The following is a 22,743-nucleotide window of genomic DNA, read 5'->3' as shown; positions in this document are numbered from 1 at the left end:
GGAATAAACACTGTGTTTCTGGGGTTCAGGGAAGCCCGTGGCAACTGCTTAGGAGACTCGGACTAGTGCAGATTCTTTGTCCTTCAGACCTGCGTGCAGCACAGAGCTGGGTGACACCGGCCAGACACCCCAGGAGCCCACGTGTCACCCAGGCACACATGGGGGAGTCGGGTGTCCCACAACTGCTCCAACCCAAAGTAAATAAATACTAAGCAATGTCGCTCTGGACAGAATAATCCACCGCGTGGATGAACTCAGACAGGGGGTGCAGGAAGGCTCCCTCGCCCCCCTCTGTGAAGCCAGGGCTCGACTTCGGGGGACTGAAGCACTCTGAGAAGACTCATCGCGTAGAAAAGACAATGGCAAAGCCATTCTTGGCGACCCATTCAAGTCGGAGCTGTCAAGATCTCCATTTGTCAGCTGGCCAGCCTTTCTGGAGTTACTGCAGTATTCCTGAAGTAGGGAGACCCACCGGGCTTGGAAACTGCCTCCTGGCTCACTGCTTCAGCGCACCGTCTCCCTGGACCATGTCTACCCTGGCATTTCCCCGGACTGTGTCTACCCTGGCATTTCCACCCAGGACGGGTGGAGAGGCAGCTCCTGCGTTCTTCACCTAAGCCTATGGGCAATTGTTGGTTGGCAATTAATGTTTCATTCTGAGTGCAAGAAACCCAGAGATTTCCATAACCACAGGTATGCAAAAAAGCACATTTCCCAGCAGGGCACATTATAAAATATTCTTTAATAACAGCTCTCAACCTAGCAGGACTTAACAAGTAACTGTTCTCTTAACAACTACCTTTGAATCCTTAAACGTAGGGGAAGCATTTTGAAATCTGGCGGAATTAAAAAGGGGGTCTTAATTCACTTAGAGTTTCATGTCTGACACACGCAGTTAGGTAGGTTATTTTTTTTTTAAATCAAATGAGTGTGAAGTAAGTAAAAAGAAAAGAAACGAAGTCAAACCCAGCCTACTCAGGAAATATTGCTGATCCCAAATGAGAAAGTTCTTCATCTTCAATGGTGAAGCCATTGCAGTTAACCTATGGTGAGAAGGGGGGAGAAGAAAAATGAGTGTAATCTTGTCTGGATAGAAATCATTTTGTTAATTTCTGACTTTTAACAAGTTAACAAAAAAGAACTTCTGGTTTAGCGACTTTAAATCCTTTCTTTTGGCCAAGTATCTTTTGTTCAAACAAAACTTACCCATCAGCCTCTTGTATAAGCAAATAAAAGCAGGACTGTCAGGGGCAACCCCCTTAGCCTGGCACCCTACCCACCTACACACGGCCGCCACCCAACCACAGACCACCATGAGCCAAGGACTAAAGCCCGCACATGTGAACGGGAGTTACAATCCCATTATCTGCAGTGTGATCCGGAGTCCATCTCTGAGTCCCGTGTCCTCGACTTTCTCCCGTTAAAAACGAAGTCACGTAGCACATCACCCATCTCCTCAGGGGAAGTGGTAAATAGCAAAGCCCTTAATACGGTCGATGTAACTGTGCACCCCTGGAGAGGCAGAGGGGCCTGGCGCTAAGGAGCTGAGACCTCCCTTCACGGCCAGCCCAACCAACCACTGGCCGCTTGCCCATCCTTGAAACAAGACGTTACACTGGAAAAGACCAAGGGCAGCCCTCGCCATTCCGGAAGTCTTCCCCAGTGCTTTCAGGAATACACACCCCCGATTTCATGTTGCTCCATAAATGCGGTTTTTTTTTGCAAACACTCATGGAGAACTTTTATGGGGTGGGCGCTGCGCACAAAGGCTGAACCCGCCCCAGTCTGTGCCCTCAGGAAACAGCCAGTCTGTCGGGAGACAGTTCGGGGGTGCTTTCATTTGTATCTAAAGTTTCAGAGCAGGAAGGGGGCTCAGACTCTGCTTTTCAGACGGCGAGACTGCGGTCAGGGAGGAGCAGCGACTGGCCCAAAGCCAGCACCTAAAGTGCTGAGCTGTGCTCCTTCCAAGCCACTAGCAAGGCTGTCTGGGAGGGGCGCCTGCGGAAGGATTTCACCCGGGGGGGCGGGGCCCGGGCTCCCCGACACGGGAGACACCGCACTGGTACATCTCAGGCCAACGAATGGGCTCTTGAGAACTGGCACCCGCGGAGAACTTACTCTGGGCCAGGCCCTGTGCTGGGTGCTGCATATTTACCCCCCTCACGTCTGCAGTGCTACTCTGGCATAACCCATTTCACGGATGTGGAAACTGAGGCTCAGGGTGGTCAGTGATTCTCTAACTTGTCAAAGCCACATAAGTAAAAAGTGGGAAAACAAGGAGTCGGAATTCCAACTAGACATTCTGACTGCAAAGTTGTCGGAAACACATGCGTTTCTTTACACTACACCAAGTTTCTCTGAAAATCGTTGTGATCCATGAAGGCTAACATGGTGACTTTACTTAAAAAATTATAAAGGGCCAATGTCAAAGACTAATCTTGGTACACAGAGAAGTAAAGGCTCTGATGGCTTTGACTTACAGTTTTTACAATTCAACATATTTACAATCAGGACTTAACCAATTTCAATACAAATTGAGATTACCGAGGGTCAGTAGAACAACACGGTCTTCCACACCTGAGGTGCCGGGCATTTCCACACGGATGACTTGGCATACCATTGTTTTCTGTGCCAACTTCAATACCCTAACCTATTCTGTCATCGGGGATTAACCAACCACCGTTCAGCAGTGACCATCAATCAACATTAGGTAAGAGTTTAGTTAGGATTTTCATTCATTCAACAAGTGTCCTGGAGCATGGACTGCATACAGGACACAGAGCACCACAGTAAGTACTGAATGATCTATTGATACATACAGCCTCCGACCGGACACTCACATGCCTCGGCAGCGTCTGGTACCCACAAGACGACAGTAAATGTTTGCAGAATGAATGAGACAATTTAGCGACAGTTTTCAAAACTGATCTAGTGACAGATAACTTTGAGGGCTGGGAAATTTGTTCCTTTGCTTCTTAGTCTGTTCCTCTGCGTGGAGCTCAACTGGACCAGTCCACGCCTCCAAACACCTGCAGGCTGGAAGGCTCTCTGACCAAGGGGTGCTTCACTCCCCCGGCCCTCCCCCGCTCACTGTGACAGAGTGTTTCTTCCTGTGCGAAGGCTCCTGGAAGCACAGTCCTCACCGCTCCTTCCTTGGAGGCGGTGATGGTGTTTAAGCCAAATTGCTCAGCGATTTTCCTGTCAGCTTTCCCTGCCTTCTGAAAGATCCCAGGGGGAGAATCACGAATTTGGGTGTTAAGAGAGATGCATGGGCCACAGTCCCTTTTTTCAAGTCAAATCAGGCGTAAATGCCTTGCCGAAGCTGTTCTCGTAATCAGCACTCAGACTGGATGGAGGCCGCACACCGGAAATACACTTCCCGGCCGTGCAGGGGTTCCCAGTGAGCAGAACGCACCTCCGGCCGTGGTGGGAGGGCAGCACCTCCCGCTGCCAGCTGCGGCTGGGCCGCAGGGTAACCCGCGCCACCCTCCCGTGACCCGTGACCTGGAGAGGAACGAGGGCTCAGGGGCTGAGGGGCGGGGCCGGAGCGTGGTGGGAGGCTGGGGCAGCGCCTGTCATTTTTGCTTCAGAGTTTTCTTTGGGGCTACTGAATATCCCTTTCCAAATTTACATATGAAAAAGATATGTGTGGGTATTTGTGTGTGCACACAGTCTCAGGGTGGATATTATGATTTGATGAATATGAAGTCTATGAAGGAAGGAATTATGTATGGTTATGTGTGTCAGAGTGAATATATGTGTGTGTGATCTGTCTCCTCGATTTTTCTGAGTCAGTTCAAAATTCAAAGACTCTGAGTCATTTTCACCACGAATATACTTTTGCTTATGGGATCAAGTGCCTTGGTTTTTTTATTATGAAAATATGGCCCCATACCTATTATATCACCACTGAGAAGTCCCATCAGCAGGCACTGCTGTCTTGGGGGGAAAATTATCTTTTTTTTTCACAGCTAGAAGTGAGGAGAAGATGCTTATATTTATTTCACCTCTTCTGCTTTCTCCCATAACCATGCTTCATCTAACCCAGAGAAAAAGTCACTTCCCTCGTGTTTGAAAAAAAAGTAAGAGAAGTCAATACCTCAACTTCCCATTAGTACCAAAATCCACTGTTTTAGGATGCTTAGAAAAGTATCTTGTAAACCATGATAACATAAAAAACAGGAAGGTTTTCATTATTACTGCTTTAATAGTCATAACTTGGACCCATTTTGCTCTGAATGAGCAACAGCGCTGTTTTCTAGTGGACAGTCACACAATAGCGACACATCTGTTCGCCAGGGAAGCCCTCCCAGGGTTAATGATCGTACTCCTGGGGCTTAAAGACTCCCTTCTGCCTTCCTGTATGTAATTTTACAGTGGGAGAATTGTGGGTGCTTTTTCATCTTTTTCTTCTTTTCAGTATTTTCTTAAGTGGCACATGCACATTGTAGGAAATCTAGAAAATCATCCAGCAAAAAAAGCACAGATTTTCCACAGCTCAGCAGACGACCAACTGTGAACTTCCACTTACTTGTTATTCACATACGCATGGGTATTCTCATACCGGACACATTTTTATCTTGCTTTTGCACTTAATGTTTCATCATCAATGGTTGTCCATGTCTTCAGACATTTTTTAAACTATAACTTACAGTATATGCCATAATTTGTTTACCAGACTCTTACCGGCGGCCATTTATAATATTTCCTTTTTCTTTCCTTCTATTTTTTTGGCTTTAAAGAGAACCCCACAAGAAAAAATGGCAGGCCCGCCTGTGCCCATCATCTCTGACTGCTTCCTGGGGGTGCATGCCTGGAAATGTAACCAATGGGCCAAGGGGTACACAGGCGATGCTTATTCCGGTCTAAGAACAATGTGTGACTTTCCTCCCGAGCTCTCTCACGTGTCTAGACAGGAAGGTTCGGGCAGGGGAATGTAGCTCCTTGTACCCGGGGGCAGTATCCCGGTGTTTCTCTCTCTGGGAAGGTCCCCTTCAGTGACATGTGCAGCTCGCAGGGGAAACACAACTGTATTGGGGAGAGAAGTCCCACGTGGCAGGTGTGCCAGGAAGGGCCACCCTCGCAGTCTCACGAAGGCTCGAGTGCCAGCTGCACTTTCTCCTCTGCTCTAAATGAACCCAGCCGTAGCCTTCCCCATGGCTGCCTGGCAGCTCTCCGATTGCTTGGAAGTTGGTCTTGTGTAGAAACTTATCTAATTCTGTATTAAATTAGCTTTCGGTAAACCTAGGCTTCTCCAGAGACTTCTGACAAGGCTCCCGGTGCCCAGGCCCCCCAGGGCTCCTCCCTGTGGACGGTCCCTCCCAGGGCCGTCAGAGAGAGCCTCTGCCGTGAGGGCATCTGTGTTGGCCTCTGCTTTACCAGGACAGTGTCGGCCGGAATAGAAAACACTGCTCTCAGAGTGGAAGGTTTAAGAGGAGAAAAGTAAAGATTCATGTAGGACCCGCAAGTGGTCTTTTCAAGGGGCCTACTGTGTGCTGTGGTGCTGGGGCACGGCCACACGTCTGTTCTTACCATGACTAGAGGCAGAGGGAGGGTGAACCTCCTGAGCTCCCCCCATCAACTTGAGGGCCCATCCAGAGCCAACCCTGACATGCTCAAGGTCACCTAGCAAGGTCGTGAGAAACAGGGTCCAGCAGGTCCAGAACCTTGTCTTCACAGAGGCACTGAGTGTGCGTGGGGACCAGGCGCGTGGGCGGGGAAAAGCTACACCCGGCGTCACCTGAGGCTGCGTCCTCACCTGTGCGAAGAGTGTCACCAGGCTCTGGTTGTCGGGGAACTCGAGGTGCTTGGAGTAAAAGCGATGGAGAGCAGAAATGTCACTCTGAATCAAATCCTTCTTCTCGTTGTCTAGTTTATCCAGATCTGTGGAGAGACACGCCGTTGTTCACCAGGGAGAAAACTCTGGATTTTGGCTATACCCTTCTCTGACTATAAATGGCAGGGAGGAGAGGGGAAAAATATGTGGAGCCCCCCGCAATATTCTTGCCCATCACCTGGTCTAACTGATGACCCCGAGGGGAAGAGAAGCATGCCACTTCTTCCTTCTCTTCCTCTGACAACCGGAAGTCACGCAGGACGTGAAATTAGCCACGAGGTTGGAGATGCGTGGCGATGTCTGAGAAGCAGCCTCAGAGCACTCTAGCTGCCCCCACCCCCACCCACGCTGGCCCTGCAATCTGTGTCACGGTCAAGAAGCTGGAGAGCTCCTGATTTAAAGTCTTTCATCAAGGACGTCAGCTGTTTGCAGGGCTGCAATTCAGCCGAGATCCAGAAATACTCTGCGTGCCAGGAGGGCACACAGGAGAGAGCTCGGGGTGCGATCGTTCATTCCTCGAGCTCCTCCTTCCCCTTAATTACTTCTGAATAATCCTGTCCGCTCAGACAAAAAAAGTTAATCATTTTCCAAACGAGCACAGAAGCCCAAATAAAAGCGACTGATTATAAAGCCACCAGCAGCACTAAGACAGACTGTCCCTTCCTGTCTCCCGTCCTGCCTCGTCCGCGTTAGAGGTGGAGGTAAAATGCTCCTCAGCCGGTCCCAGACACTTACGGGATTCGAACTCCGTCACGGCCAGCAGTTTCTCGGAAGGCGTCCTCTCCGGGTGGCTTTTCTAGTAATTGGGGAAGAAATCACACAGGTACAGGTTTTAGCGACCAGGGCAAAAGGCGCTGTCGCTTTTACACCGACATGAAGAAAAAGCAACAGTTCTCCGTGAAGCAGAGCGAGCCCTCCAAGAATCCGCCGCTGGGGCTCTGAGAGCGTGGGCCCGAGGTCCGAATCCCAAAGACTCCTTTGAAAAGCTTGTTAAAGCGTCTGCTGTGTTCCCAACACCCCGATAATGCTATGCACACAGTAGGCTCAGAAATGCTTGTTATGGGAAAGAGCTGCGGCTAGAAAACAACTTTTTAGGGCCCAGACTTGAAAAGGACTGAGTCTACAGATGAACCGGCCGATTGATTATTTCTCCTTCTGAAAAGGAACAAAATCAAACCCCCCATCCATTTTACACTTTCTTTAAGCATAAGCTAAAATGATCTCCAATTCCGTGTTTCAAAGGGAACACTTTGGGTTGCGTCTGTGAGCCCAGATCCGCTTTAAATGTGTTGCTGCCTTTGTTCTAGACATCCCGAGAGGAGCTAACAATAGTAAACCCGCCAGGCTTTGAGGACATGAATAAACTTGGTGTTGACAAGAGTTCAAACGCAGAGCTCAAGAGCTGGCCCGAGGCACGTCTTTGTCATCTGGCTATTCAATTTGGGGATACAGGTGGTCTACCAGGGCGCTCTCACCTCTCTAGTTAACATGTTAAGCTTCCCCCTGGAAGTTGGGTGGCCTGTCTCCCCTAATCCTTTGCAAGCTACTGGAATACAAATGGTCTGTTTTTTTAATCACCGCGTCCTAGGGAGATGAAAATGTGGCCAGGTAACTTTTCATTTAATGGACTATTAGGAGTGGCAGTAATTATAATAACAGTTGAATGAAACGGGTATAAACTCATCATAGCACGCGGAGGAGCCTCCTGGTGCGGAAACGTTTCAACAGTTCCTTTGGGGAGCAGAAATCTTCCATTCACGGGGCACGTTTCTGTAAGATTAGTAGTTCACTTTGCCTGGGAAAGCTTTTCATTCAGGAAAGTGCACCAGCTTCTTCGGCATTCTTAACCACAACGCTATAAATAACATCGCTGAGTGGGGGGTGGGGGAGCGAGCAGCTTGGTCAGCCAGCCCTCCCTGGGTGCTCACGGATCTAGTTCGATGGCTCGTTTACCCGGATGCCTCCCCAAGTCACACCAGCTCCCCCTACCCTTCCCTTCTGACCAAGTGCTCTGCCTGTGCTTAAAGATGACTGCTAGAATCCAAGAATTCACCTCCTCCAGGGAAAACTGGTCTGATGACTCCACCTCCTTCTGCAGGCACCCTGAATGCCTCTGGCTCCCCTGGGCAGGCGCAGTGGCATTTCGGCAAGCACCTGACCCCGGCTGAGCATAACGGAATGGTGAGCTCAGAGTTCGGAAATGACCTACTTCTGTTTACACGGCCCGGGATCCCAACTTAGTCTGGGGTCAGGTATGTGGTAATCGTTAAGATCACATTTGGCTTAGATTAAAAAAAAAAACGTTTTAAAAGGGGGGATGCATAAAGAAGAGGTGGATGAAATTTCAGCTTTAAAAGATTTAGCTCTGGCTGGTGTGGTTCAGTGGATTGAGCACTGGTCTGTGAACTGAAAGGTCACCGGTTCGATTCCCAGTCAGGACACATGCCTGGGTTGCAGGCCAGATCCCCGGTTGGGGGTGTGTGATGGGCATCGATCGATGTATCTCTCACACATTGATGTTTCTCTCCCTTTCTCCCTCCCTTTCCCTCTTTCTAAAGATAAATTAAAAATAAAAAAGATTTACAGTACACAGGCTCTGCCACCAACTGCTTACTAGCAGGCAGCTCCATGGACAAAAATACCTTGTAAGTCTCCCGTGGCCTATTTCACTGTGTCTCAAGGACAGGTCCCAGGTGGCTCCCTGCCCCCTTTTTAGCTCAGTCCTTTGGAGATCAGGCGTCTCACTAACCGGTGATCAGTAAGGACCGAGCGAACAAGGAGGAACAGCCGGGCTGTTCCACCATCATCTTTGGAGGAACCGGTTGTCAACCGCCATGTTCCCTCAGCTTCTCCTTGCCCACTGCTTTCTCTTCTCCTTTGCCCGCCTGCTCCCCCCCACCCCTGTTGCTCCATCCCACCCCTCCCCTGCCTAGACAGACAGGGCTCATAGGGAGACAAGAAGGGCAGGACACTGTACGGGCCAGGGGGCACAGGGTGCCCTCTTGGAGTCGGGGAGGAGAGGGGAACCTCAGTGCTCCGCAGGCCGGTCTGGTTCCCTACGATGCACTCACTGTTTTCAATCCGTTGTTCATGCCTTGAAAAGCCGTGTTTTTCTATGTGATCCTATCTCATTAAAAAGGTGTACAGTGTAATAGCTGGGGCCCTGCTCCTGGCCTGGGGTGAGCGACACCCTGTTGCAGAGGGCGAGTGGCAAACCAGCTTGCAGCTGGAGCTCTGTTCCCAGCCCCGCCCACATGGATGCGACGGGGAATGGAGTCCAGGAAGGATTAACAAGAAATGCTCACCATCGGCCAGTTACTCGTCCCTCTGACCTTTAAGGAAAACAACAAACACAAAATGAAATGCACTTGAACGGCATCCCGCGCCCTCACCTGTTTGGCCAGGATCCTTGCCGTGAGCCTCACGGTCTCGGAGGGACTCCAGCTCTCCCCGAAAACAACCATGGGAGAGCATTCCAGCTTGTGCATGGGCCAGTCTTCTTTCTGGGAAGGTTAAAAAAAGTTTCTGAACACACACATACTGGAACGAAGTTTGAGAAGAGAGGATGCAACAAGTCCCCCCGGCTGAGGTCAAGTGAAATGTGTTTCCTTTTGGAAAACAGGATGATGCTCACAACGGCTGGAGATAAAAAACATCCTTTAAGGTAGATATGGTTGCATAACATGCACTCAGGCCTGGCCAAGGTCGCCAGGATGCGAAAATTCGCTTTGTGTTTATTCACGAGCGTCTTGCATCCTTCTGCAGCCTCTGGTCATCCCAGACGACACGCCCGCCCGCCCGCCTCTCTGTACCCGGGAAGCTGTGGAGGCACCTTGGCGAGGGCTTTGGGTACGAGCCGTGGATGTGGCCCTCTGTTCTGGCTCTGGTCTCACTTCAGGGCACACAACCGGGCTGGTGCCCAGAAACTCGTCCCCTCTGATAGGGACAGAAACAAGACACGGGGCGGGGGGGGGGGGGGGGCCTCGTGAAGGGCCCGCAGGGAGTCTGCTGGGGGCCCCTACGGACTGCCTGAAGACTCAATAAAACGGGAAAGGTTTTCCTTTCTCTGCCATGTCTTGAAGCTTCTATGTCCTGGGTGAGGGTGTAGGACACACACACTCAGGATGGGAAGGGTGGAGAGGCCATGGGGTCCGGGAAGACTGGGGGAGGTCAAGGGCACGAGATGCTGTGGACGCCATGGGAGAAAGCGAGGAGTGGGGAGGGAGTGCCCAGGGCAGCGCTGGTGACAGGGTCGGTGTGGGGTGACTGAGAGGTGACACCGTGGAGGTCATCGCCGACTCTGACAAACACCAGGTGTGGCAGCGTGAGGGGTGACAGGCTGCTGGCAGTGGACTCAGAGAGAGGGAGGGAGGGAGACACGGGAACGGGGAGGCATGGGGGCTTTGCGGGGTGCAGGGGGGAGGGGCCCATATTTTATCTGGGGAACATCAGAGCACGTTTGTACACGGATGGCAGTCTCCAGGCACTCTTCCTCCCGGTGGAGGTGGGTGCTGTCCGTTCTTCCCTCGGGCTTTCCTCAGACACGGCAAGTGCTTTCTTTCGGATGCTCAGACCAGGCACCTGGAGTCCTCCCTGCCAGCTCAGTCTCCCTCGCACCCCGCATTCACCGCTCTGTTGAACCACCGCCTCTCCCTGCAGCACTAACCTCGCCTTCGACCCCAGACCCCCACCGACAGTGGCCAGCAGCGCAGCCGGCCCCACCCACCTGCTCAACGAAACTCAGCTCGTGCCACCTCTGGGTGCAGAGCCTTCTGATGGCGTCTCAGCTCAGAGCAAAAGGCAAAGTCTGAGAGGACCTGGGAGGCCACAGGTGAAGGGAGCCACCCCCCCACAACCCCCACCGGCTCCTGAGCACATGGGCCCCACACTCTCCTTGTGGTCCCTCAAGCAAACAAACGTGGTCCTGCCTCAAGACCTCTCTCACGTGCTGCATTTCCCGGCTGGAGCCTTCTTCTCCTAGATACCTGTATCCCGCCCCCCACTCCATGTCTCTGCTCCAAGGGCACCTGTTCAAGACACCTGCCATGAACACCCGGCCCAAAACAGCACTTCCTGTTTCCTCTTAGAACTTCCCACCACCTGATAAATTACATATGTGTTAGTTTCTGGCTTAGTATTCCTCCCCCACGGAAGTAAAGGAACTTTGTCTCTTTTGTTCCCACCTATAACCCTGGGACCTAGAACAGCGCCTGACTTTCCCTAGGCACGCAATAAAGCTGCTGAATGAATGGAGACATCTCCCTACCTCCTCCCCTCCACCTGCCTCCCACGAAGGAAGGACACAGTGTCACTCAATGATTTAATGCAGTACGTGACACAGACCCTTGGCTCAAGGTCTGTGCCTACATGATCTGCAGAGTTAAATAACACCATGCCAAATATACCTAACAGCAGGCAGACAAAGAAATGGCAAGATTATACACAAGGGAGAAGGGGATCTGTTTATAGCGAAAGCCTAAAATAAAGAGCACAGTGATGAGGTCAAGAGGTAGGAACAGGTAGGCCCGGCTCCCTGCAGGCAAACCAGCTCCCTCCTCAGATGCAAAGCAGAGAGAGAGGGAGAGAGAGGGGAGGAGAGAGAGAGAGAGAAAAGAGGGCTTCCAGCCCGAGGATACTGAGGAATAGGGAGAACACACCTGCTGGGGACAGATGTGTAATCAACACCTGCGAAGCAGTGTCCATATGACCCCGGGATCTCTAAGCAAAGGCCTTCTTAACAGGGCCTTTAAGATGCTGGTTTTCTGCCCTGGCTGGTGTGGCTCAGTGGATTGAGCACGTACCTGAGAACCAAAAGGCCGCTGGTTTGATTCCCAGTCAGGGCACATGCCTGTGTTGTGGGCCAGGTCCCCAATAGGGGCCATATGAGAGGCAACTGCCCCCTTCTCTCCTCTTTCTCCCTCCCTTCCCCTCTCTCTAAAAATAAATAAGAGGAAAAAAAAAGATGTTGGTTTTCTGAACTGTAGGTGAGGTCTCTATTGTTTAACAGCAACGACCCCCTGGGAGAAAAAAGTTTAATATTAACATTTCTTAATGTGATTTATTCATTATATATCAACACACTTAGCACAAAGTAAGTGTTGCTATACAGAACACACCATGTTGACCTTTACTGATGTAAACGCCCTCAAACAGAGGGCACCCTAACTGCAAGGAGCGCTCTAGGAGCAGAGGGTTGTCGGGCAGGCGGGATGCTGGTCCAGGGTCCGGAAGCCTGCGTTCCCGTGCCTGCCCTGCAGGGCAGCAGCTCTGGGGCACAGGTCAGGCCTCTCAGTACCTTTGCTGCCGCGGCCGCGGCTGCAAATAACATGATCCCTAAGTTACTTAACAGGTCCAGAGTTCTGAGCCTGTGATCTTACACCTTCCAGCGGCGATAATCAGATGCAAAGCTTGAAGACTACCGAGAAACATGGGACCTTCAAAGGATAATCAGGCCTTCCTGTCACTGCACAGGGACGTGTGAGGATCGAATCTGCTCACCCACAAGGAGCACTCAGGACAGTGCCTGGCACACACGGCGCCCCCTCAGGGGGACGGTGGTAACTGCTGGGTGACGGGTCCGTTCACTCATTCATTCATTCATTCACACATTCCTTCAATAAGCTCTGCCACTGACCCTTGAGGCAAGGACGGGAGATGAAATCTTTGACTTTCTGCAGTTTGTGCTTTCCTGAGACCACGAGGTAGAAGCAGGAGCACCCAGGATGTGATGCAATCCCACCGAGCAGTTAAAGCAGGGCGCTGGGCAACTTCCGGGGAGGGCAGCACCCCGAGAATAAGTTTCTTCAAGGGAACTGATCAGAATAATGGTAAGTTTTCACTCTCCGTTGAAAGGTGATGGCCCACATTATCTTGGAGAACCTGACAGAGGGAATGTGCCCCAGTTTTACACATAAGATACTATAAACAATCAGCTTGGACAAAATAGGAAAAATTAGACTAGCCTTCATATATATAATACTATATATATATATACCATATATACCGTATAGTATACCATATAATATGGTGTATATATAATATATACCATATATGATATATATACCATATAATATGGTGTACCATATATGGTATATATTATATATACACCATATTATATGGTATACTATATATACCATATAATACTATATATATAGTATTAGCACTTGCTTTGTACACAGAGTGATTTTGCAACCCTTTCTGCTTTTTAAAACATTTGTCAGTTTTTCTAAAACCTTTAATCCTATTTTTCTTCAAAATTCAAGCTATTACTCCTGCCCTGATTGCAATCTTTATAACATTTTATGTAAACTCGAATCCAATTTTCCAGAAAAATAATATACAAATAAGTGCACAGGAAAGATTCAGAGAGCTTTATACCAAAGCTTTACCTGTGACTTTCTCTGGAAAGGCTAGATTACGGGTACTCTTCCTGCTTTCGCAGTCCAGACTTTCTGAGTCTTCTATAAGAAGCACAGATTATTCGTGCACTAAACTTAAACAAGTAAATTTATGTAAAAGTAAGATATGGATTCTTTTTGTACCTTTAAACTTCTAATTCGTTTTCAGCCAATGGACTAACGGCTCTGCATGACTTTCCTTTCTGTGCATGGACACAAAAGCTTAGAGATGCATAAAGAGTTGCAAAATTGTCTCGCGGTGCACCAAATCTCCAGCCCTGGAAGAGAAGAGGGGTTGTTAGGTCATCCAGTTGCCTGCAGAGCGAAGGACACATTGTCTTTCTGGCTCAGGCCACTGGGCTTTTCCTGCCAAGTCCCCTTCTCTAATTGTCGCATTTGATATCTCTCTAGTTCTCATGGGGCCTTCAAACCAGACTCAGCCCACTGGTCCTCAGGTCTACGGGCTTCCCTCACATGTGGACGAGGGAGACAATGCCATCCGATTTCTGCTTCCCACTGCCATTGCCTTCGAGAGGAGGAGAGCAAACGGAAGCAGGTGCGCACTGACCGGCTCCCACCATGATGACCAACGCCGCTGGACCCTCCTCACGAGGACACGTGCTTTGTCTCGTGGTCCCCGTAAGAGTGATGGGGTGCACTCAGTCATTCATACACTTTTTCCTACTCTAAGACACGCAAAAATGCTTCTAAACATTATATAAAAATGAATGGCTGCGTTTAAGATGCTTCTTGTGTTTGCCAGACCAAAGTGAATTGAACCCAGACGGAACCTAGGACTCTGGCCCCATTCACTCGTCACCCATGACCACGACAGGGTCACATGACCATGTCTGAGACATCTTCTACACTTCCATTTTTTTTCTGGGTGATGCAAGTCAAGGACATTCTCACATCTTTAGCCACATGCGCCTCACTTGTGCTTTTTTTTTTTTTTAAATCCCAGCCATGGCATGCCCCTTCCTACTCTCAAAAACACTCACAACCCCATCACCTCATTAATAAAACACAACCAGTTTTTTCTATTTGTTAATGTTAAGAAATAACACCCTAGAAAGCTCTACTCCCCAGTGATTCCTCTAAAACTACTGACTTTCTAAAACTACCCTCCTAAATATGTCATGGCGCAATTTAATGAAGTCTAAGTGAGTTAACAACACACTTAGCTTTCTAGGCATACCTATACAAGTAAATAGAGTTCATTAAACACACACACAGATCACAAAACAAGCCTAACTAAAAAGGGATTTCTATTTCATTCATATTTCCCTCCCATTACCCTTTTATGCATCATCAATTAAAACCCTTCCTCTGGCAGGATCACGCTGAGTGAAGTGAATGAAGAGGAGAAAGGAAATGGGACAAGACACGGCCAAACTGTATAAAATGCAGCAAGATCCTAAAGCACTGAGGTTCACGAGAAGGGTCTGGGGAGAGTGAACAGCGTGCCTGGGACCCCCTGAGACCCCGCACTCCCCGGAAAGCGGAATTCCTCCCTGGGGAGGAATGTGTGGCTGGCACTCTCGGGGAGATTTCTGGCAAAGCAAACACTGTCAGGGGCTCCTCCACTAAAGGCCGCTTCTCTCTCGCTGACCCACTCCCACGGAGCCTCTCCTCTGAGGGGGCCCAAGGGGACCCGCACAGTGTTGGGAAGTGGTGACAGGGCTCCTTGGGCAGTCCAAGGCTGGTCCCAGTTCCACCACTGTGTGGCCTTAAGCAGGTCCCCCAGCCACGGTGGACACGGTTTTCTTATCTACGGACATGCTGGACCAGAGAATCTTCATTCCTGTCCCACCCTCTGCTGGGAGGTGCTGAGCCCGGGAGGACTGCAGGGGGGTGGGGCCTCCCTGTGACAAAGGCCCAGGTAAGGGACTAGGGACCAGGGCCAGGCTTTCTTAGGCAGAGAATCACTCAATCACTTAAGCACCTTCCTCAAGGTGGTAGCCGCTCTGGTCTCCCTTAGTCTTATCTTTGTCCTGCTGCAGAGCCCCCACTTTGACCCCACCCAAGCATTCCCTCAGGCGGAATCCCGGAGAGTTTCTTAATCCAGAGCAAATGCCTCAGATTCCTCCCTAAGGCCTGTACCTACCCAGCAAAGAAGCAAAGCCCTTTCGGGCCAGTGCCCTTTCCAGGCACTTCCCATTACTTAATCCTTAGGACACTCTGTCTCCTCACACCACACTGCCCCGCACGTGCTCAGTTCTTCGGCACTAAAGGGTGGAAAAGGTTAGAGACCACCAGCCTCCTCCTTCAACCACGGGAGACAATTGAAGCCGAAATGAAACTTACAGGTCGAGTCCAGCCTAGCACCCCTAGAAACGAGGGGTTTCAGGAGCTGTGTTATCACTGGCCCTCTAAGAGGGTGGGTCCTCTGGGCACTAGACACCTAACAGAAGCACAGAAGAACTGAAGTGCACGAGTACTCTGCAGCGCTGAGGGTGCCCGGGCCCAGGAACTGGGCGAGGGGAGGAGCAGGGAAGACTCCACCTGCCCTGAGGCTGAACCCAGCAAGCTGATGTCCCGGCCTAAGGCCTCTGGATGCCATTTACAGTCACCAGACTGTATCCTCCATCTGGGGGTCCCTTGCTCGCCAAGCAATCTCACTATGATTTAACCACCTGTACAATTTGACTACAGGAAGAAAACTGTACAGACTGTCATTTGCCTGTTGTCAAGTAATAAGCAGGCACACGGATTGGAGTGCTTGGTCCCCAAGAGAGGGCGCCCCTCACTGTGTGCTCTTTCGTGAGGTTCTGAGTCTGCAAACCTGGGAGACCAGGTCCTGCCTCCCAGGCAGGGGAAACCACGTGGCCACCTCAAAACCCCAGCATGCTCCGTAGTGACTCATTAGAATAATGCCACCGAGTGAGGCGTTATTAAATTCACCGAGGGAGGAGGGAGAGAGCTTAGCAGCAGGCTCAAGACACCCAGAGGGAGGAAGCTCAGCACCTCACGCATCCTAATGTTCCTTATTAATGCAGGGCTTACAGCTAGAGAAGTGAAGACTCATTTTGTACTGTGATAAGCAGCAGCCGTACAGTGCACACCATTAGTGTTCCCGAGGTCTTACAATCCATGCTTTCTCTTAGCTTAAGAAAAAGCCCCCTTACCTCTAAAGTATGCCATACACTTTATCCTTTGCATAAACCTCAGCTTTGGTCCCGCCTGAATTATTGCAACATTATTTTCCACAAGCCCTCACACCTGTACACAGTGTGAGTTTATACAGAACATTCACATTTATCATATCACTTGGTCCTTACAATTCTTAATGATGGGCACTGCTGTCCTTGTTTACGTTTGAAGGAACTGGGACACAGGGACATCCTTGGCATTGCCAAATTCACAGAGTTCGTGAATGCAGAGCGGGGCTCACGTCCTCCTGCTAGTCTGTGTCATATCATCTGAGCTGCATGTGATTTACTACCTCGCTTCTCTAAAGAACCAGAACGTAATGAGGTAACTTTTCTAGAAGTGTTTAACTTAAATATAGAAACTGCTAACTTGTCAGGCCTGGAACCACACCGTGGAAGTCCCGGGGCTCGCGATGCCCCCACCATGGCAGCAGTCCAACCACAGGGTATTCTAGCCACACTTGGAGGGAGCCAAGTACGATCTCTCCTCCTCAGAAGAAGGCACACTCCCCCAAAACTCAACGACAAGCCCATTTACATTCTCACTGTCACCCGGGCCGACCACCCCTAGAAGCCTGCCGTGGGACACCCAGGGAGGCAGGCTGTGCGTGCGGCCTTCGGGGCCAAGGAAGCCACTCCCTTGCCAATGGCACAGCCTGTGCTGCATTCTGGCAAGGGCCCACTGCGACCGGAGTGCCACAGTCAGATGACATAAGGGCTTAGCAACCTCTCCCAGTGCCACCTAATGCTCTATGGGGACATTCGGAGGCCAGCTGCTCGGGGAGAGAAGAAGGGATCAGATAAAATAGTGGGTAATCAGGGTAGATGGGGGGGGGAGTGAATGCCTCCAAGTCACTCCCTGTCAGCTGGAGACACTGTGTAACAGCACCAGCATTTCCCAAGGTGTATTAATAGGTTTCCATTTTTTAAAAAAATAGACTGGAGAAAGTGTACAGAGGTCAAAGGTCATAGTCTCCCCAAAATCAGGTCATCAGAACTTGGAACGCTTTTTCTGTGGAATACCTATGAACACTTGGGAAACCGGTATCTAGCAGGGACATTTGGAAGACACCACTGCTAGTCCCTTGATGAGCCTGCAAGACTTCCTCCGAGCTCCTCCTTAAGCTCCCCATTCCCGTGGCACAGGGGCCCCTCGAGACTTAGCCACCCAACCAGACGGGCTGTGCTCCACACGTAGCCAGCCTCCTGACCCTGCTCAGCCCCAGCTCCCAGTCCGAGTTTGTAGCAGCCGCCCTCTGGCTGGTCAAAGGCGGTGCCGGGGCTCACCTAAGCCTAGCTAGAACCAGGCTGGGCTCAAACAGACCCAAGGGTGACGTGTGGCCTGCTAGAGGGGTTTATAAAAATACAGGCCCACAAGGTCAAAACTCAAAAAATTTAAAGACAGCGTTTTCACACTGCTCATCGGTCACCTCTGCACATTCCATCTGTTGCCAGCAGCCTTGTGGGCGGACTGTCGACCTTGGGGACACACCTGCCCGTGCCCAACGTGGTTCTCCTCGTGTCTTTCCCCCTTCGCCTCCTGCTCCTCTTTTCGGTCCTACACGTGGGCCCCCAAGTGTTACTGCCCTGGTCCTGGGCCAGCACCCAGGGGTGTCCAGCCATGTCCTCCACCACAGCGGAGCTTTCCGGCCCGGGCTGCAGGAGGACATGGGGGAAGCCGTGACAAGAAAGAGAAGGATGCGGGGGTGGGGGGGGTCCTGATTTTCACAGGCAACGGGGCCCTCCCTGCCAGTTGGCCCGGCACCTACCTGACACTCCACATCGCAGTAAAATGCCTGCTTGCATCTTCCACATTTGGACAATCCTTCTTTCCTTAAAAACAGAAAGGGCACTGTAGTGGCGGGAGGCACAGACTCGCGAAGCTGCACATTTTTATCACGCGATAATCAGAGCCATCTGGTCGGGAAGCGGAGCCAAGGTCCCTCTTACCTTCCTCTCCCGCTGGTGAGTGGCATTTTCCCAAAGGAGCTTTTGACCAGATTCGGCCCTTGAGGAGGAGCGAGCCGGTCAAACAGCGCACACTCCGCCATCCCCCCACCCCCCGACCCTGACAGCGTGAAGGGCGCTCTCCCAACCGGCGAGCGACACGCTCTTGGACTCGTGTGCCTGGCTTGGGACACACAGCTGTCCACATCACCTGCGCTATTCCTCAGGGGTTTGGGGCACGTCAAAGGCCCTTAGGTCCTGGTTCCCTCACCTGCTAAAGAGGGACAGACATCAGACCATTTCGGAGGCTTCACTTGACAAAGACGGGGGACAGGGGGTACATTGCAAACTGCAGCGTGAGTGGCAGCTTTATTATTCGGAGACACCAGTGAAACAGGAGGTAAAATTGAGTATGTCAGTAATTCAAATGTCCAGAGAGCCGAGTTTGAGACTAATGCGACCCAGCGGTGGAGACATGCCCTTGAATAAAACATGATTGGATGTGACTGGTCCATACGCCCCCTTTCTCAGTGTGCTGCTGGGCAACTCTTCTGCCTCTTCCCAGCTAGGGCAACGCTGCCTGTCCGCCGCCATATCATTCGCTTCCCATCAAGGACAGGGATAGCGTAGCTTTCCGACTGCTACCTGTGCGTGTGTTTGTGGTGTTGGCTGAGCCACGGCTTTTTAAAAAATGGCGAAGCTGCTGAATTAAACCACACATGACAGGGCCCTTAAAAGATTGCTTGGAGGTGGGGAACAACCACATCGTTTCAATCAGACCGTGGTATGTGGAGTGCCCTGTCTAATTCTCAGGCACGGCCCTCAGGCCGGCTTGCTGACCTGTGGCTCTGCCAATATACTGTGCAGGCCTTCTGCCACCGCCAGGGGAGCCTCGCTGAGCACAGGCGCCTCGTCGCCCCCTCCCTGCAGCCCCCGGGGGAGCTGGTGTTTCAGGGTGTGCACAGAATCACACTGCAGAAGCTTCCTTTGGTCCTTGTCAGCCAGTGGTAGTCCCCACACCACGCCCACGGAATCCAGAACGCGTGCCAAAAATGCTACTGTTGGCAGGGAACGGGCCGCCTCGCCGTTTTCGTGACAGCACTTGGATTCCGAGGAGCTGCCCGAGGAACGGGTGGGAGGAAAGCACATCTTGCAGCCGAGGCATAAATAAACGTTCCAGGTTTGCACGTCTCAACAGTTCCCAAAGGAACCCACCCACGGATGCAGCCGGGTGTATTCATTCTCTGGCCTGAAATACCCCCGAGGCGCTAACTGAAGAGCTCCAACCTCTGACTTTGCTCCTGGGAGTGTAAAACCAAGGAGACGCGTGTTCCTTGCTCACCTGCACTTTCTAACTAGGGACAGAGGACAGAGGTGCCCTTAGAAACAGCCCCAAAGGGGCAGGTAAGCAAGTGCTTGGTGACGAGGGCCCTGAAGAAATGCCGAGGGGAGGGAGAGGAAAGACGGGCAAGGCCAGGGAGGGAACTTCCAAAGTTCTTCCCCTAAAGAAGTGTGTTTGCAAATGGAGAAGGGGCAGGTCAATGCTACCCCGTAAAAATGTCGAAAGTGATTTGTTAACGTTCGTTTATGCGAGGGTGGGGCCCCAGGATCTCTGTAAGTTTGACTGGAGCTGCTCACTTTTCCCACCAACCCACCTTCTGCCCACCCCCAGGAAACAACGGAAAATTCTGCCAAATTTCAAGGGCTCCTGAACCCAAAAGCCGAAGAGCCTCTGAAAATGCCCTGAAAGGAAAGATTAGGAAATTATCACAAAAATATCTTTATGAACTCTACACTGTACAAAAATCAAGGATTCCATAGGTTTTACGGAGCCGGCAGTAACGTTAACATGAAACAAGCCTTGTCTGCAGGCTAGAAGAGCTGCAGTCTCTGACTTTGAGCTTCTTGCAGCTTCAAGGTACCATCCCCAGGAGGGAAAAGCCAGTGGGGCTCTGGTGACCTAGGGAAGAACTCCACGAGGTGCCATTGACATCATAACTCCCCCAAAGGCCAGGCTTCTCAGCACAGCCAGTCACCACGTCCACAGCCACAAATCACAAAGAAAAAGGCTAACTTTTATGTGTTGGCACTAAGTTACATCACTTCCACTAAGGATCCCAGCGGCCCTCCAACTGTGGTCTGCAGACCACTGGGGGCCCGAACACCCTTTCAGGGAGCTGGGGAGGTCAAAACCATTTTTGAAATAATACTACGGCCTTCACCTGTGTCTCAGTACAAATCAAATCAGTGGCACCAAACTGCCCCAGGGTCATTGTCGTCTCCACTTCCACACTCTCAGAGCAAAGGGGACAAAGCCAGCTTCCCTCAGGATGTCCCTGGAGGAATCAGTAACAATATTAATTTTATCACATCTTGACTCTCCACTATGTATCTTTGAGATATGCTGTGAGGGGACCAGCAGAATGCACAGCATGATGGCTGCCTCCGGGAAAAGCCTTTGGGACCCCTGCAGTTGCAAACGGGATGGGCTGCTTTCTCTTGCATTTTTTCTTGAAAGAACAACTTTAGACCAACTGTGGTTACTCAGACTTGAGTATCTGGAAGATCTGCTGCTTAAATGAATGGAGTGAGCCTGTCACTTCTAGGAAGACAATTGGCAATCTTTGTTGCTGGTGATAAAAATGGGGCTTTCCAGCAGAAACCAGAATTTTGGAAAATATGTGTCTGCCATCCTGAGCTTGACGGCCTCTGACCTGAGGAGATTACAGCTGTGATTGCTTCCATCTGCTTTCATGAAGTGAGTCAGCTTTTAGGAGGGCTGTCTACTTTCGTGAACCAATATTTTCTGAATGTCCAGCGTCTGATGTTTAGGCACACCCCAGAGTCATTCAAAGTGCCAGACAGACCAGGGGATTTTACTGTGGCAGAGTACGTACAGTTCACAGACACGGCTTCAGGATGCACATGGCAACTGACCCTTAAGATAATACCACCTGCCGAGTTTTGGTGCTGAATCAAGGAATATCCACAATTAACTGATAAGGCTATTAAAATACCTCTGCCTTGCCAAGGATATATCTAACTGAGGGCGGACTCTCTCCGTACACTTCGGCCCAAACTACCTAATGCCCCAGACTGCATTCGGAAGCATATTTGTGAATCCAGCTGTCTTCTGGAAATCTAGACATTAAAGAGATTTGCAAAATTGTAAAACAACACCACTATTCGCTAATTCTTTTGTTTTGGAAAATAGTTCTCAAAAAAATGTCAACAGTAGTGGTTGTTGTCTAAATGAAGGACATAATTTTCTCAGTTTTCATTTCAAATATGGTAAATATTGATAAATATAACCCATGTGAGCAAAAGCTCTTTGGCACTCTCAAATTTTAAGAGTACAGAGAGGGATCCAAGACCAAAAAGTCTGAAAATGGCTGATCTATCTTAATGATTCCATCAGCTCCATAAAGAAGATTCCTATTTTTCAAATGAAGATAAGGAGGATCCCAAAGGTGAAGAAACATCTACCCCAATGCGGTCATTCACGAGTAGGCAGCAGAATCCAAATTTACACATCTAGGTGCACATTTTGTCTTCATCGTGCACAGATACCGTTCCTTGAGTAGTCTGACAATTATTCAGGAGCACATACTACATAAAGCAAGATCAACCCATGTGTTTGGATGAGCCAACAGCAGTAACAAAGCATGAGTAAAGGCATTCTTTCCTCTGGTCTGCATTATGTCCCAGCTCCAATGGTATCCCACTGATGTTACTTCGAAGATGCAAAGGGAAGAATCCAGGATCATTTTGCAAAATGAGATTTGGGGAGGGAGCACTTTCACAAAGAGGGTCCCTCGACCGTGACACGGGAATTGATTTCACTTGGCATGGGCTGGAATTAAATAAGGACTGATTCTGTAGTTAGTGCAAAGAAGGTCCCTGCCTGTCACTCAGTGCCTGTCACTCAGTATGTGTGGTGTGTCTAAGTGTTCCTCAGACAGCCACTGGGTGAGTCCACACCAGCTCAGGTCCTCTGAGAACTGGGTGACGGAACACTGACGCTGTCCGGCTGACTTCACTGTATGTTTGCTTCTGCCGTCGACTACCTGGTTATCTGTGAATGTGCTTAGATCCCTGGGAGCCAGGCTGCCTCCGGAGTGCAGAAGGAGAAAAAGTAACCAGTTACCGTTAGTGGACAGCAAAAGAGTCTACTCTGATCTGCTTCGGGATGCACAATTCCAGGTGAAGTGAGGTGGGGTTGGTGGGGGTTGAAATTATCCCGACGTATCGCATGCTTTGGTTCTGTTCACAGCCAGCGAAAGATGTCAACTTTTCATAAGTCCACTGGTTGAGACTCAAACTAAAATTTGCTGAGATGGTACCTGCATTGTATGTGCAGGTGCCGGGGAGAGAAAGAAGGAGAGAGAAAGAGACCCAGTGTTTGACTATT

General features: G+C 50.4%; 1 protein-coding gene across 1 annotated transcript in view; it reads right to left on the bottom strand.

Annotated features, from left to right (window-relative positions):
• The window catches only part of SMYD2 (SET and MYND domain containing 2), a 50,276-nt gene that overhangs the window by 11,240 nt on the left and 16,293 nt on the right, over window positions 1–22,743 (bottom strand). The window contains exons 2-6 of the mRNA XM_028531067.2: window positions 18,155–18,218; window positions 9,229–9,339; window positions 6,572–6,632; window positions 5,759–5,883; window positions 976–1,043 (exon numbers count right to left, since the gene is read on the bottom strand). Of these exons, the coding sequence (XP_028386868.1) occupies window positions 976–1,043; window positions 5,759–5,883; window positions 6,572–6,632; window positions 9,229–9,339; window positions 18,155–18,218 (429 nt within the window). The remainder of the gene's footprint in view (window positions 1–975; window positions 1,044–5,758; window positions 5,884–6,571; window positions 6,633–9,228; window positions 9,340–18,154; window positions 18,219–22,743) is intronic.

This window comes from Phyllostomus discolor, chromosome 14, assembly GCF_004126475.2.
Source record: "Phyllostomus discolor isolate MPI-MPIP mPhyDis1 chromosome 14, mPhyDis1.pri.v3, whole genome shotgun sequence".
NCBI classification, from domain to species: domain Eukaryota; kingdom Metazoa; phylum Chordata; class Mammalia; order Chiroptera; family Phyllostomidae; genus Phyllostomus; species Phyllostomus discolor.
This window is presented reverse-complemented; position numbering and strand designations above follow the sequence as displayed.